At 44.8% G+C, this 16,120-nt stretch overlaps 1 protein-coding gene across 2 annotated transcripts; it reads right to left on the reverse strand.

Annotated features, from left to right (window-relative positions):
* Positions 1-1,382: 1,382 nt before the first annotated feature.
* On the reverse strand, positions 1,383-15,750 carry tasorb (transcription activation suppressor b). 2 transcript variants are annotated; one of them, XM_026154098.1, is made up of 23 exons: positions 15,294-15,750; positions 13,798-13,943; positions 13,583-13,675; positions 13,399-13,471; positions 13,016-13,107; positions 12,788-12,922; positions 12,437-12,561; positions 12,273-12,304; positions 10,751-10,856; positions 10,418-10,521; positions 10,070-10,179; positions 9,587-9,659; positions 9,392-9,466; positions 8,368-9,231; positions 7,695-8,005; positions 7,478-7,580; positions 6,415-7,379; positions 4,906-5,028; positions 4,050-4,209; positions 3,838-3,946; positions 3,545-3,723; positions 3,271-3,405; positions 1,383-3,005 (listed from the first exon to the last, which is right to left on the reverse strand). In XM_026154098.1, the coding sequence occupies exons 1-23, from the start codon at positions 15,595-15,597 to the stop codon at positions 1,768-1,770; spliced, it is 5,655 nt and encodes a 1,884-aa protein (XP_026009883.1). In that variant the 5' UTR covers positions 15,598-15,750; the 3' UTR covers positions 1,383-1,767. The 2 variants fall into 2 exon arrangements, with proteins under 2 accessions (XP_026009883.1, XP_026009882.1); XM_026154097.1 differs by having other exon boundaries at positions 1,383-3,008; positions 15,294-15,749.
* Positions 15,751-16,120: the final 370 nt, after the last annotated feature.

Consider the following 16,120-nt stretch of genomic DNA (forward strand, 5'->3'; position numbering starts at 1 on the left):
ACTTAAGAGTCAGATATTTTTTCCTCGAACAAACAAGCTAAGGGGAACGAGGGAACATGAGTAAAGACTTACATGAATCGATTAGCCAGGAACGAGCAGCTACTGTTAGCTTTAGCGCAGTTTAAAATTTGTTATTACGGTGTCCAATTCTAAGAAAAGTAGATGCTTAAAATTATGAAAAATGTTTTAAAATAAAATATCCAATTTAATGCTTTAAAATGTCATGTTTTTTTTTATTTTTTTAAAACTATTTCTGTGGGGATTTCAAAATAAAAGTCTCAAGCTACTTTTTAGGCCGTGCTTTAAATGTCCTATTTTCAAAATAAAAACCTAACTTCAAACCTTTTAATTTTTTAACCTCTATGAGTTGCTTGAAATGATCATTTTTACAAACCTCAGCTATCATCAATTGATTTTTTTTTCGTTACAACTCTTAGCAGCAACTAACAAAGGCTAGCAGCAGCAGCATATTCAATTGCATTTTTTCCATAACTTGCATAGTAAATTATATATTTTGCGTAATGTGTATGTCCCTTTAAAAATCAGTAGAAGTCAGTCTGTTGTTTGTGCTTCATGCTCCAGAACCAAGCATACCTGTATGAGGCATACAAGCCTCAGAACTCCGCTCAATATTGCATTTATAGTGGTTATTTTAAGTATAAATAACCATGTGGAGAAGGTTGCTAAAATAAATAATAAAAATACATCTTGCTCAGCATTTGTGTGACGGGTCTTAACCATAATTGATTTAGCAGGAAGAACTTATTTTCACATTTCCCTAAGCTTCCATGGCACAGCTGGAATGAGGTTCTGTAGAAAAAGGTGCTGCTAACCCATTTCTTACATTAAAAGCAAACAGCGCCCCCTGGCGTTCCCCTCTATCAGATGGCTGATGAGACAATTCACTCATCGACCCTCTTAATGAGTCTTTCGGTTGTGACAGAGTTGAAGAGGTGGTCGCACTCCGTATGGAGCCTCAAAGGATGTAAGTGCTGGAGAATATAGATTTATTTGATGTTATGTCAATGTCAGGAAATGTTTCCTTACTGCATTTTTTTTTAAAAAGGCCTCTAAATCTACCAGCACAAGCAATAACATTTGATGTCAGTATTTTAATTCCATTACAGTACTCTACACTGTCAATATTACACTTTAACTCCATCATCCACCTCCATGCTGAAAATTGAACTGTTTGGTTGGTGGGAAGTTCCAAGGCAAAGAAAAAAAAAAAATAGTAAGACAGCTGGGATTTATCTTTTTAATGGTTTGTTTGACACCGTCATCAAACCCATCACACACAAGATTTGAAATGTTTTATTTTTCATAGAATTCTGGACAACCAAGTGTGTAAATAAAAAGAAAAAAAGAAAAGAAAACCAACAGCAAAAGTGAAATTTCATTCACTCTTTTTTTTTCTTTAAAAAAATATCAGCCTTTCCCCTTGTTCACAAACCGTTTCCAAACTGGGACAAACAGAACATGATTAATTCGGAGAAGCTGGAAGGCCATTAACATTTGTTGGCAAATATAAATATAGTGGTTTGAACAGGGTCTCAAATAGCTCACATGGAAAGAGTGTACAGACAGTTTACACGACAGTAGGACACTCAACCCTGCCTGTATCAATTTTTATTAATGTAGAAAACCAGGATCCTTATTTTCTGCTTTAAATCAATGCATTTATGACAAGGAAATATATACATTCAGCCAGCACTTATAGTCTCTGGTGTATGGTGTTTGTGTTGCCTCTTGAATCATGTTGATTGTCTATTCAGGGGCATAATTGTGAGAATATGAATAGTCTGTGTAATAATTTGGTGGCCCACCCCTGCCTGCTGGGTAACCCCAAGAGCAGGGTCCACCTCCAGTCCCACCGCCTCGTTCGTGCCCTCGCCCAGGCCGAGGCCATAGTCCTACAGGTGGGACTCCTCTCCCTCGATAACTTCCTAAAGAACCCGGGCCCATAGCACCCATCATTGGCCTGTGATCCATATGTGGAGGCATGCAACCTATACTGCCATAGCCCACACCAGACATTGGATGTGGAGGCAGCTTAGGTCTGAGTACAGAGCCCCCCCTTGTGGGTACTGTGGGAATACCCACAGATGCACCAAGGCCGTCAGCGCAATTCACCTGAGTCCTGACCCCTTGACTACAAGGGGTGCTGCCTATAAGTGCTTCTCCAGTCTTAGCGAGCCCACTGGGATCCACCAGGGCAGGTGGGACCACGCCCGGGTTGCTTGCATTGTCACAAGCTGTGGTCCCTGCAGTCCCCCATACCCCGTCCCCAGGTCCACTGAGTGTCCTGTCCGGTTGATTGGGGGTCCCACTAGCATTCTTAGGGGTCCCAGCAATGAAACCTGGCTGAGCTGCGTCATTACGGTCTGTGAAGGGGGGGACTGTGGTGGTGAGGGGAGAGGTCCCAGCAGCTCCCGCTCCTCCAGCATCCGAGCTATATCCATGACCCAGCATCATGAGGTGAGGGGGAGGGGGAGGCTTGACCTCCAAGGGGAGGGAGGCCAGGTTAGCTAGAGGTCCTGCTGGGGGCATGACAGGCGGGGTTGGGGCTCCGGAAGAAACTGTGGTTGGAGGTTCCTGTGTGCCGCTGCAGGGGGAGGCGGGATAGGCTGGGGAGGCCGTGTAGCTAGAGGAACCCGTATATGATGACCACGAGGCCGAAGGGCACAGGAAGCTCTGGTGGGGATTCACAGGGAAACCTCCCGGTGACAAGCTGCCAATGTCTGAAGAGCCCATGCCTATCTGGTTCGTGGCTTTGAACTGAGAGATGGCTGTTTTGAAAGCACTGTAGTTAGACAGTGTAGGCGTCGTCTCAGGGGTGGTCTGCTGGTCTGGGAGCGGAGGACGAAACTCGTTCTCTGGCGGGGGTGGCTGCGGAGGCTTCTTTGCAACTTGCTGCTTTTGCTCTGGAGGATCTAATATGGTTGGTGGCTCGCCATCATCAGAGTCTAATGACATGTCCTCCTCTTCCACACACTCATCATTCACTACTGGGAGACCAGGAGAGGGCAGAGAGAGAGAGACAGAGAGAGAGAAAGTGGGAGAGTAATGGAAAAGTGGAAAGAAAGATATAATCAACAAATGTGTTATGGCTGAATTAACAACTGTGCTTTAAAAAACTGTCTGGCAGAACATAAATCTTTAACTGGTGAGATGGCTGGAGAAAAAGGCAATTTAGCAAAACAATGAGATTATACAGAAAACATGAACTCTGCTGTTTCTGTGTTCTGCGCCCTTTTTGATGCTACCCACCAGTAGAAGGAGGTGTAGGAAGCTCGTTCTGATTAATGGATCCGATGAGACTGTGGAAACCGCTCATAACATCGTCGATGCTCGCTATCACAATTCCGTTTCTGGAGTACTGCAGGAACATCTCAAACGGTCTCTCTGTAAAAATGAGCGTTTTCAGTGAGTAAAAGACATTTGCTAACACAACAGAAATACAATCTTAACGAGGCATGTGGAAATGGTGGTTTTGTTTTTTTTTTTTTGGGGGGGGGGGGGGGGGGGGGTGAAGTGAGATTACCTGTGAGGAAGATGAGGTGTCGCTGTTGTGTGTGCTGAGCTTGGAGTTTGATGAGGCAGTCCAGATCTGGAGCCTGCCGCGACTGCGTGTCACACTCGTGATACGGGAGGAACTCCACTAAATGCTTTTTCTGATAGGCTGTCAGAAGATTCAGCAGCCCCATGGCATTAGTGTTTAACCTTTAAGAAACAACAGCAAAAGCAGTTCCATAGAGAGGTCAGTTAAAACCAGTATGGGCAAACATTTTGATGTGGATACAGCTATTATGGCTAATCTCTTACTGAGATACTGACCTCCCAAGCTCTTTAAGTTTCTTCTGGGACTTACAGTGAACCTTCCACTGCCAGGGGTGTTCAGGGGTGCTCTGTTCCTCCAGGAACTTCAGCAGTCCCTGCAAACGATCTGGACAAAACACACAATACAAGTTCAACACGCAATACAAGCATTAGTCGAGTAATATTTGTTTGGACCTTGTACAGTCCACACAAAGAAAAACACGACTTACCCTGCGTGATAAGATCAGGGTTGAGGACAAACTCATCAGACACCATGAAGCCGCCAGACACAAAGAGCTCATTGTAAGTGTGGTTCTTGACATCGTCCAGACTGTCCACTCCAGCAAAGCTCACTGAAGGCAACTTTTTCAAAGACACCAGAGCCGGGATCTGCATAATAAAGGAAAGAGTGAGTTTTTTTTAATTCCCCAAACATTAAGTTGTTTTTATAGTTTCCAGATTAAACATCTTTTAATTCGAAATATAAGGTCCAGCATTTAAATCGTTTAGCATCAGGGAAGTGTCTGACTAATCCCAAACTGATTCTTCAGAATCACTGAGACCCAAAACAACAGACAGCCAGTGTTATTAAGAACTATTTACGTTGATCTGTTAGTAACTGGCCTGAGATTTTAGGGACACTACTAAATAAACAAAGCTAAAACAAACAAACAAAAAAAAACAAAAAACACCCAAAACTTAAAAGCAAAGTACTTTTATAGATACGTATATGTAGGAGACCTGGTGCTCTTTTAAAGGAAAAGGGTGCTCACTGCGAATACTGATCCTCAGTTATTTGGTAGTTTTGTTTACTGCACTGTGTGAAGTAAATTAAAGAGAAATAATTCATGATAATATTTTAAAAGCATCCTCGCTTTGCTATTGGCGCTAAAACCTTTCCGCAGCACTATAACTAAATAGAACGTGTAAATAACAGGCAACAAGACGAAAAACAGCACTCTGCGGGAGATGTAAAACTTCCCATTATTTATGTTTTATCGCTACCTGCCTCAGCGGGTGCCGATTCATCCGAACTACAATCTGGATGTGAGCGACTGGAGGGAGGATAACGGGCGGCGATTGTACCTTATGCACATGTGCTGCGATGTCCTCGTTCCGAATGATGATGAGGAGCTTATCCAAACTGCTGCTGTTTTCCAAAAATGTCTGTGGGCTGCACTCGCTGTTGCCAAGACTTTTCAAGTACTCCTTTGTGACAGACAGGAGAGGATGAGATTGTTAGAGACAGACAGATGAATGTGTCTTCTTCTTTTACACATACGAGTACTGACTGACTGACAGATACAGAAAGAGCTGAGCACTAAGACATGAACCCACAGTGACAAAGAGAAGCTATTGCAGCCTTGCACATTCCCACAATGACCTGTATTTGCACTCATGGTATGCATCCCCTCTGAAGAATAAACATGAGCTCTCTGGTTCCAGTAAAAGGAGAAAAAAAAAAGTAATGAAGAAAGTGAAAGAAAACATGTAAAATGGGCAGTAACAACACCATTACTGCCGCAACCAATTACGATTTTCATTGCCGAATTCTTACAATTTTCTCCAAAATATTAGTTTTAGCCATAAAAACCTGAAAAAGTGCTTTTCCATCTTTTTTAATGAGCCCACACTGCGTGCAGTTTGCTTGTTATATGTCTGATTCACACTCCAGCAGCTAATGATATCTGAAGACTATTACACACGACAATGAAAACAGCAAATGCCTTTTTCTGAAACCATTTGGCATTTTTGAGTAAAAAAACTAAACTTTTTGTTCATTATCAAATCATCACGTAACCGCTGGAGCTCGGTGTAACATTGTTAAGTAGTTCTTCCAAAATGGCAGCACTTTAGATGTCAACTAGGGGTGTTAAGGATTGAGGACAGTGTGCACTCATTAGTTAATGACTACTCACAAGTCGTTAGCCAATGAGCAAACCCTGGATATCCTCCTTCCTGACCCTAATAATGACCATAATTTATAAAATGAACTTCACAGTTTATTAGACGTGACCTGGAAATCATGCCTGAACAGATAAACCCATCTGAGGTCACAGAGCAATGTAGCCAAGAGCTATTTTCCCATTGACTTCTACACAGCATGTAATCTTTTAGCAGTCAGAAGAATTGCCCTCTGCTGGTTATTAGAGAAAATGCATGTTTAAAGCACTGATGTTTGCTGACCTGGAAATGACATCCATCTTTTTATACTATAACTGATGATGATGACTGTGACATTTAAGCAGTGAAATATTGGAAATCCTAGACTTGTATAGAAAATAACTATGCCACTGTTTTCTTTTTGTTTGTTTTTTTAAACCTTTGCAGATTTACAGACTCTTTCCACCTCTTATTTATATTTTGAGATGCCCCCAAAACAGATGCAAACACAAAAAAAAAAAAAAAAAAAAAAAAAGATTATTTCTGCTTTTATCTTTCAACTCAATTTCCTCAGCGTCATTTTTATTACTGTCTGGCTTTTTACTGACTGACTGTATTGTAGCTGCAATAGGTTCAGCTGCAATGAATTATTTATAGAATCCTGTGGTTAATCAATAATCTTTACAAACATAATGACATAATGCATTGTACCTTGATCTCCTTGCAGACAGCACTCTCCTCCCCCTCGTCTCCAGAATAGATGTAAAATTTAACTGTATTCTTGGTAACGTCCTTAAAAATCTCCACCAGGCTGCTGAAAACTTCGGGTTTCAATTGACCAATCAGGCTGCCGGCTAGCAGCCCAGGCCCACTGCCAGAAGCTGCGCCTGGGTTTTGTGAGTTCTGCTCCGGAGACTCCGCTGTGACTTGAGAAGGAGAGTAGACCTCTCCCCCCATCTCTGCTGACGGGGCTTCCGATTTAATCTTAGTGGATGTCATCTCTTTGATGGCGCTTGTTTTACTGCTCTGTGAGGAGACGGTGCTCTTTGACAGAGAGGGCTCTGCTTTCGTTTTGGTGGTCGGGATGGGGGCAGGGGGTGGGGTAGTAAGATTAGATGGTGTCAATGGGGGAGGTGGAGAAGTGACCTTGGAGGGAGCAGGTGGGGCTGGGATCAACTTGTCCATCTTCTCGCACAGCGCTTTGACGTGCCCCTGAATGGGGACAGGGGAGACGTAGGGCACAACGAAGTGTGAGAAGCAGCTGCTAGACACCCAGCAGTGGCGAGGAGGCAACCGCGGAGGCAGCTGCGAGGTATAGTTGATGTGTTGTGTGTGCATGATATTTTTAATGTCAGAAGATAGGCTATGGATTTCCTGATTTAGTATTGTGTCCAAGCTGATGGAGGGCCTGAATGGAACTTCCTCTACAGCAGGTAGCGTGGGTTTAGGCATCTTTTTTACTTCCACAACGGCAGGCGTTTTCGGCTCTGGGTCAACGTCTGCCGCTGGCGCAGCCACTGGCACAGCCACTGGCACAGGCTTTGGCTCAGGCTTCAGCTCGGACTTCAGTTCGGGTTTCAATTCAGGCTTCAGCTCAGGCTTCGTCTCGGACTTCAGCTCTAGTTTTGGCTCGGGCTTCGGCTCGGGCTTCTGCTCATTAAATGGCTGCGCTTTGTCTGAGGAAGCCAGATATGAAATTAGTCACGGTGATGCCTTGTTAGCACAAATATGCCTCAAAGATTGATGACTGTGTGAACTCATTGCTTTCAGGTACCTTCGTTGGCGGGGATATCCCAGGTTGTGTTTTCTGATGTGCATTTTTGCTCTGGTGGGGAGCCCGGGCTGAATGGACTACCTGGGCTACAGTCCATGTCCTCCTGCACAGAGAGAACACACCAGTAGATATTTTTAAGTACAATAAAATACTTATTCATCTTTGGATAGGAAAAAATATTCCAAAATAACAACCCTATCAGCTGTTTACATCTCACCTCGGCGTAGTTCGTTTGTGACGGAGGCTCGTTTTGTTTCCTATGGTCCGGGTCGTGGTAAACGGGTTCCACCCTTCCTGAACCTGTTGATGGTTCACCGTGGTTTGAGTCTGCAGACACTGAACCCTGAGCCACAGCTTTATTGAGTGTGGCCAGGAGGATCTTGAGAAGGCGTTGGGTCTCGCTGACGGCTGAGGTATTGGTGTTGCCACGGGCCCTTAGGTCGGTGTCATAGATCCCCATGCTCTCCATCACTGCTGTCAGATTTTCGTTCTGCCCACCCTCATCCACAAGGTCGTCCCCTTGTGCACCTAGTGGGGCACAAGTAAGGCAGATAAGTTAGCAGTAGTGCACGTTTTGAAACTGCAATACAGATGTGCCAAAATAAACTTGAGGTTATTCGGAAACCCTCTCATCATTTCATCACATAGGTTATTTTTCAGCTTTAGGATGTTCTTCTCAGTATGCACAGATATTCAAACAGCCCCCTGGGTTAGCGACAAAAAGACATGCATCTTGAAATGAACCTGTTTAAAAATGTATTGAAGTTATTCAATTCCTGAGAACTAATCAGACTGTTGTGAAACGAATAAAATATTCATTCATTCAATTGGCTGTGACTTAAATTCTACGACTGAAATCTGGCTCCACAGGTGATCGCAGCGCGCCTCACCTCTGCTGGGTTCTCCGTTGCTCAGCTGATCTGTGCGTTGATGTTTGTTCGCGCCTCCTCTCTCGTCCCCTTCAAATTTCCTTTTCAGACTGTTGGCATCCCAGGCGCCGTCCTCCCCCCGATCCTTCCCAGGATCCTTCACGAGTGCCTTCTTATGAAGCTGAATTAGCTTAAGCAGCTGTTTCATTTTGTCTTTATCGTACTCGTTCTGGGACAGCCGCAACCTCTGCGGCTGAGGCTGGGACTCATCGTGGGGCTTGTGTTGCAGCTGGGCTCCGTTTGAATGGGCCACCCCTGGCCTCCGTCTACTACTGCTACTAATACTACTGCCGCCGCTGCTGTCAGTCGGCGGTTTTTCCTGGGCTGGCCTTTCTGTAGGCGCCCTCTCCTGGGACAGCCTTTCTGAGGGTCTCTCTGCTCTGTCCGAGCCCCTGTCCGAGCCGCCCCAGTCAGAAACAGGGCTGTATTCCACTGGGGCTGGAGCGGGTGCGGGTGCAGGGTTCCGTATTCGTTCAATGATGTCCTTTGCCTTGTTCAGAGGTAAAATATAGTTTGCGGGGTTGTGAACGTACGATCGCAGCACAGCATCCATGTTACATTTGGGTCTGGGTGCTGTGACGGGGTTCGTCCTTTCATTTACATTATATTTGTAGTCGGGTAGGATGAATGGACGCACTGTGCCCGAATCCATACGAGTTAGGTAATCGGTGGCCTGACGCTCCACCCCAGAGCTCAGGTCCTTGCCTGGGTTTGGGCGCAACTTGAACAGGCCGTAGTGCACTGCGGGGATGAAAGACTCCATGGATGACAAGAAAGCCGGATGAGGCTCCACCGTCAGCGGCTCTGGCTCGAACAGCCTCGATGCTAAGAATGAGGGGGAAAAAATGCATCAGAATCGTGTAAAAACCGGCATGACAAAGATAACAGCGATAAACAAAAATGAAATATTCTTTAGCGTTGCACGGAGATGCTGGCACTCGGGATCAGTCAGAAAATGCATGTAGAGACAATGAATACGACTTACAGTACTTGACGATCATCCTTGGCTCCTGAAAGATGAATAATGCTTGCAGGTTCTTCTCTACCCGCCCCCGCCGCTCTAGAAAACAAACAGAGAACCTTTTTAAAACCCAAACTCTCACCGGAGGCAACAAGTAGGTGTTCAACTCACACAACAGAGAATTACAAGAGGAGAGTGGCAGATAAAGCTTTCTGGCACCTTTGGATTCAACCATCTGAGCCGAGGACAACAGGAAGAGAAAGCCTTTATCAAATAAGGACTTCACCAGCACCTGAAGAAGAAAAGCAAAAGCTGCAGTCAGAACATCAGGGAATAGATCATTATCGCACAATGGGAGCAATCATATTAGCAGTCTGTTTCTGGACAGGATTTCATTTGCTCAGTGTGTAAATGAGTGCTAAACTGACAGGTTTATGCCATTTGTTTAAAATTACTGAACAAAATAGAACAGGATTAGCACGGCAGCTTGACAGATGACATCCCTACACTGTTTTCTAAGCAATGAGAAAATGGAACTGTTTATGAAACGAGATCCTCCTTAATTGTATCAAACAAATGCACAGAAATGCAAAGTTGTCAAAACAGAAAGGAGCATTTTATTTACCTGAATATTGTACAACCTGAGAATGTTGTGTTTATTTTGCTGAGAGAACCTGGATAAACTGCAGGTATGTGACTCACCATCCGGTCTCTCTCCAGTTTGTTGACCAGAGCGGCCAAGCTGCCGCTGGTTGGTTTGCCTTTCCCGTCCACCACCTCAAACAGGCTGCAGGACATCCCACACTTCATAACTGCAGACAGAAATAAGCAGGCGGGAATGCGTTACTCGGAACTCAACATGTAATCATTTATGATACACACACACACAAAAGCTACTTTACTGAGACAGCCGGGCTTCATGATGCATGAATGCTTTTAGAAAAGCTTTACAGAATTTCAAGTAATGCACAACCGCCCACATGCCAGGGGCCATTATGATCATTATGAGAGGAAAAAAAAGGGAGAAACAAATGTGTGTTCTGGACTAACCTTCCCGTGAGACGCTGTAGGTGTCCCAGGAAAAGAGCACTGAGGGAATCTTTCGCTTCACCTGCTCTAGCTGCATGCCCCGATTCACCTCCAACTTCTCAGGCCTGCACCGGGGCACATGTTACATTATTAAAAAACATACAACAACAAGAACAACAAAACAGGACATTGTAGCTTTTTCTCCTCTCCTACAAATTATGCAAAGAGTTAAAGTTCAGCACATAAAAAAACCTTGTGTAGCAAAGAGTGTCCTTAATGATTAACAAAGAAAAGTCCAGTAGCTCTGTGGACCTTTTGTTAAGACTTGCATGAGAGGGGAAAAAGTTTACTCACAGTTTGAAAGGAAGGTAAGGACGCAGGGAGGATCGTAAACAGATGGGGAACAACTCCTGGCCCTTGTTCACTAGTGGACCACTCCACACAGTGTAGCAGCTCTTCCCTGCAACAGGCAGAGGTCAAACATCAGTCATTCTTCCTGAGACTAACGTGAGCGGGATAACTGAGAACCTACACAGACATCAGTCAAAGGAGCTTGCAAAGAAAAGCGTCTGGACTTCTTTAAGTTGCTTGAAGACGTTTCACCTCTCATCCGAGAAGCTTCTAAGTTCTAAGGTCAAATGGTGGAGAGTCCCAGATATAACCTAGTGGGAGTGTCCCCCCACAGAGGGACAAAAGGACCCCCTGATGATCCTCTAATCGCCTGAGCCAAGGTGTGAAACTGGGTGTGGGTCCCAATCAGCCAGAGTTTCGGGTGAGTTCATTGTGAAACCTGGCCCCACCTTATCATGCGAATTCCTGAGATCAGATGGCCCAGGATGTGAGTGGGCGTTAAGGCGTCTGGGGAGGGATCTCAAAACTGGATTATAGATGGCAGAGGGTTGGTGTCGTAAACCACCGCCTCTGTTCAAAGATGGTCACTCACAGTGGACATAGATGGCTTCTTTCACTCCTCTTTCAAACCATCTGTCCTCTCTGTCCAAAATGTGAACATTGGCATCCTCGAAAGAGTGTCCTTTATCCTTAAGATGCAGATGGACTGCTGAGTCTTGTCCTGTGGAGGTGGCTCTTCTGTGTTGTGCCATGCGCTTGTGAAGTGGCTGTTTGGTCTCTCCAATGTAGAGGTCTGAGCATTCCTCGCTGCACTGTACAGCATACACCACATTGTTAAGTTTGTGTTTTGGCGTTTTGTCTTTCGGGTGAACCAGTTTTTGTCTGAGCGTGTTGCTGGGTCTGAAATGCACCGGGATGTCATGCTTGGAGAAAACTCTCCTGAACTCTCTCAATGAGCACACCCGAAACTCTGGCTGATTGGGCCCCACACCCAGTTTCACACCTTGGCTCAGGCGATTAGAGGATCATCAGGGGGTCCTTTTGTCCCTCTGTGGGGGGTTACTCCCACTAGGTTTATATCTGGGACTCTCCACCATTTGACCTTAGAACTGAAGAAGCTTCTCGGATGAGAGGTGAAATGTCTTCAAGCAACTTAAAGAAGTCCAGACGCTTTTCTTTGCAAGCTCCTTTGACTACGATGACCTGGATGACTGAGAACCTTCACAGACATACACAGACATCAGGCATGATACTTCATAACTTTTTGTAACTGCTGCCTCATTTCAAGACACATTTGGTGTCTTAAAAGCTAGCAGCAAGACACATGAACCATGTATCTTATAGCCCCACTTCAGTATTTGTTTATTTAGCCTAAGTCATGTAATAGCACATCATAGATTTTTCTCTTATTGCACAGACCCACTTCATATATTATTACGTTTACACACACGTGGCACTATTTTAACACAACACAAAAGAAGCCAATTTCTTTGATTACATTTAAGAAAAGCTTAAATACCATTACCTTTACTCCCTTCAGAGGAAATAGTGTTAAACCTGTTAAAGAGCAAAACATAGAGGCTGTTTACAAACTCAGCGGAGATGTAATACTTTTGTTTTGTTTTTTTAAAAACTTCAACGGCCTAGAAATGCTTTCTGGGTTTTACCATTTCCTGCGGGATTACGTACCTGTGTGCAGCCATAGGAGTTGCTGCAGCTTCCTTGCCTTTGTACTGAAAGGAAACCACAGCGTAGGGGCACACGTGCCTGGGCCGCGCTTTGATCTCATCAAATGCAAACTCAAAAAAATATTGCTGCAACACACAAATGAAGATGGATTAAAACACAGCACTAGATCCCAACAACAACTGCGCAAGATTACACAGGAAGAACCCAGCTACCCACTACGAGCAAGCATTTGCTGAGAGTGGGGAGGAAGAACTTTCTTTTAACAGGAAGGGACCTTTTAGAGAACCTGGCTAACGCGCGACGGAACACCAGATTAAATAAACAGGGTAATAAAGAGGAACCAGCACTTACCTGCGTGAGCTCAAAAGCCCTGTAAGACAGCAGAGATGTAACCCTGTTGGCACTTTTGGACAAGTGACAGTCAAACTTGGGTGAAGATTCGATTGCATTCTTCGGCGTGTTCTCGTGGATGTGCTTTATTCGTCCCTGAGAGACAAAATGCAACTACTGACTCAAAGTCCAAATGGAAACAGAGAACTGTCAAAGCTCTAATGCAAAACACAGATAAGGTATTCATACCCTCATAACTTTAAAAATGATCATGTCTCCAAACGCTCCCACTTCAAAAGGATTGATTTGTAACAAATCGGAATATTTGGAGAGGTAAACACCTACAAGGATTACAAAAAACAAATTAAGGGAAAACATTTCTAATAGGCTACGTTTATGTCAATTACTTGCTGATGCTTGTTAATATTACTTAGAAACGATGTATCCGAAAACAAAGTATGTAATAAACATTGGACTAATATATTATTGCTGTAAGAGCCATTACCTTAGACTTCAGAGGCAATTGTAAAATGCTTGTGAAACTTGCAGATAAGTAAAATAAAAAGGAATTCGACTAATTATTCTGCAAAGCCCATTTTCATATAACAGCAACATGGGAGCACCCGGCTTACCCACTGATGGATTTCCTAGTGTATTAATCTTACAGTGTCCAACTGATAAACCCTTCTCACAGATCCACTGGAGCTGGAAAACACAGAACAGGCAAAGCTCAGAAGCAAGTCAAAAACCTCCGCGCCTTCCCAATTTGTCAATATCCTTCTGCATATATGAGTGAGGTTTTGCCAGCAGGCCAACCTTGGATTTGTCTGGGAAAAGGAAGCAGTACGACTCAGCGAGTTCTTGTTCGGTCCGCCCCTCTTGCTTCATCTCTCTCCGCTTTTCTATGAACTGACGAAGAAAAGGCAAGCAGACAGTAAATTAGACACGGGGGCAACCTCGCAATATTTAACATTTCTCCAGCACAGCTATTTAAATTGCCTGCCATTTTATCCAGAAACTTGACGACTGACCTCCTTCTCCAGCAGCTCATTGTGAATTAGCCTGGCCTTGCAGTAGGTGAAGGTTCCTCGCGATGATGCGTCCAGGTAAAACGAGGAGATGATCTTCACGAGGTCCTCAAACTCCCGGCTCTCGGGGGGGAGAAACTGGTACAAGCCTGCACACAGAAGCGAATCAGCGGATTAGCATTTCCCATCTGCAGTTTGCAGGACTGAGCGAATGAGCAGAGGACGATCCCTTCGAAAAGTCACATTTTAAACTCAAATTTAACCTGCAGGAGGCAGCCACATCAAACTGATAACCAACCATTTCCCTCGATTAAAAGACAACCTCGCCGTAAGACTTTAAGTCTAAAGCATACGGTTCCTTCTTAGGCTTTAGCTGAATATGAATGTCACGTGTTATCATTTGAAATATTAAATATACAAAATAACCATGGGCATTCGATGGTGCACGTAACACCAGTGACCAGTGCTTTTTTTTTTTTACAATCCTGGCAGCTACACTGACACAGTGGATGAAGTCTAGTACCTGCATTTATTTACATAAGGTTTATCAAGTAATCCAAACTCATGCAAAGAAGTGAAACCATGACTAGCAGACAACCTGAATGAAATGTCAACATCCTCAAGCCTGTGTGATAAGAGTAAACCTCTCCACTGTAAGTCAAAATGACAAAAAGGCTGGAGACGGGGTACTGGGGCAGCCCAGTGTACCTCATTGCTGTTAGGAAACTAACACACTTTATAAATTACTTATGCAACCTATAGTGCTAGAATAATTCCACTTCAACAGGACTTTGCATATATCCAAATAACAGATGCTCCACAGCATAGTTGTGGAAAATGTAACCAACAGTGCCCATCCACCTTTCTGCAAGAAGGAAGGGGAAGGGCGGGTGTAACGTAGGTAGGTGGATGCACAGAGTAATGCTCTCAGGGGTACTCAGGTGAAGTGCAAAACTGATGCTCTGAAATGCCAGCGACATCAAGCTGGGTTAAGGGGTGGGCAGCCCCACCAAATGAACCATGGTGCTATGAAAACACTCCGGGATGGACGTGTGGGGTGGATAAATCCGTGCCCTTCACTGAGGTCAAAGAGACACCCACATGTTGTCAGGTGATGACTGCAAACCACTCATGACTCCTGCTGTATTACTAAACAGTACTACGGTGCCGGGTAGGGATGAGGAAACGGAACAAGGTGTGCTTTCAGATGGCCAGTCTTTCAAAGTGGCGCCTTCGCTGCACCGTTGCTGCCCGCTGGTTAACTTGGACTATCACAGCTAGCGGCATGCCTGCAAACAGACGCTACGCCAACCGACATTATTCGCATGCTCAAACTGCAGCATGGTAATCTAGCCCGAAACCGAAATGTTCGCAAACCTTTAGCTAAACCAATATAACTGGCGAAAGCAAGTAGCTAGCTAGCAGGCTAGCAACATGCAGCAGCAGAATCATGAAAGACAGGACAGGCTCTGTTCAAAATAGCTGCGATATGGCACCACCTTTCCGTTCGCGAATCTTCCTCGGGATTTGGAAATTTCTCCGTGGCAGCTCATCGGTCGATCTCTGGGCAGGCAGAGGAGAACTGCTGAAGCTCCGAGCGTCCGCCTGCATGCTCCTCCGCCGCTCAGGGGCTTCTTGTTCGGGCATTACACTGTCTCCACATCCAGGCTGATCGCCATTTTGGTTGGCTGTGGCCGAGGTGGCGGCTGAATTCTTCTGGGGTTCGCCACCTTTCGGGTGGAGATCCGTCGTCTCGGTATAGTCTGAGTCCCTTTTTCCCACCGCGCTGGGGTTCAGGGCCATTTTCGGGCACCGTGCACGTATTAAAGACAATGTAGCTCTGACGATTACGGCGCCGCTGTACACACACACTCTCCTCCTCACCCAGCCTCCGCCATTGTGAAAATGACGTACACGGTCTTCTCCACCACTGCAAAACGCTGCCGTCACTGTTTACATACGAGGGAATCCGCGCCACCCAGCGACCGATAGGCGTACTGCAACACATGACGCGGTGACCGTCCGTCTGATTGGCTGTGTGTGGAGGGAACAGGATGGCAAAAGTGAAACTATTTCTCACATTAAATAAAAGAGAAAAAGAAAGAGGATGTGAAACACCGCTTTGGAGCTGTGAAAGCCCTGACAGTGTGACTTATGCAAACCGATTCTTTTCTTTTCTTTTTTCTTTTCTTTTTTTAGTACTGGCTCTGCTATGTATTTTCGGGCACCGTGCACGTATTAAAGACGTATTAAAGACTACAGCCTGTACATACTTATAGTTATAGAATATTCACAACATACTTCATACCGTGTGCATTATAACATA

The sequence above is a fragment of the Astatotilapia calliptera genome, chromosome 20 (genome assembly GCF_900246225.1).
Source record: "Astatotilapia calliptera chromosome 20, fAstCal1.2, whole genome shotgun sequence".
Lineage (NCBI taxonomy): Eukaryota > Metazoa > Chordata > Actinopteri > Cichliformes > Cichlidae > Astatotilapia > Astatotilapia calliptera.

Excerpts from the sequence above, each read along its gene's own strand:
- tasorb (XM_026154097.1), bottom strand. The coding sequence starts at position 15,597 with ATGGCCCTGAACCCCAGCGCGGTGGGAAAAAGGGACTCAGACTATACC. Across the intron at positions 12,305-12,436 it reads ACTCCTATGGCTGCACACAG|GTTTAACACTATTTCCTCTG; the intron begins GTACGTAATCCC and ends GCTCTTTAACAG. Across the intron at positions 9,467-9,586 it reads TCAGATGGTTGAATCCAAAG|AGCGGCGGGGGCGGGTAGAG; the intron begins GTGCCAGAAAGC and ends TTTGTTTTCTAG.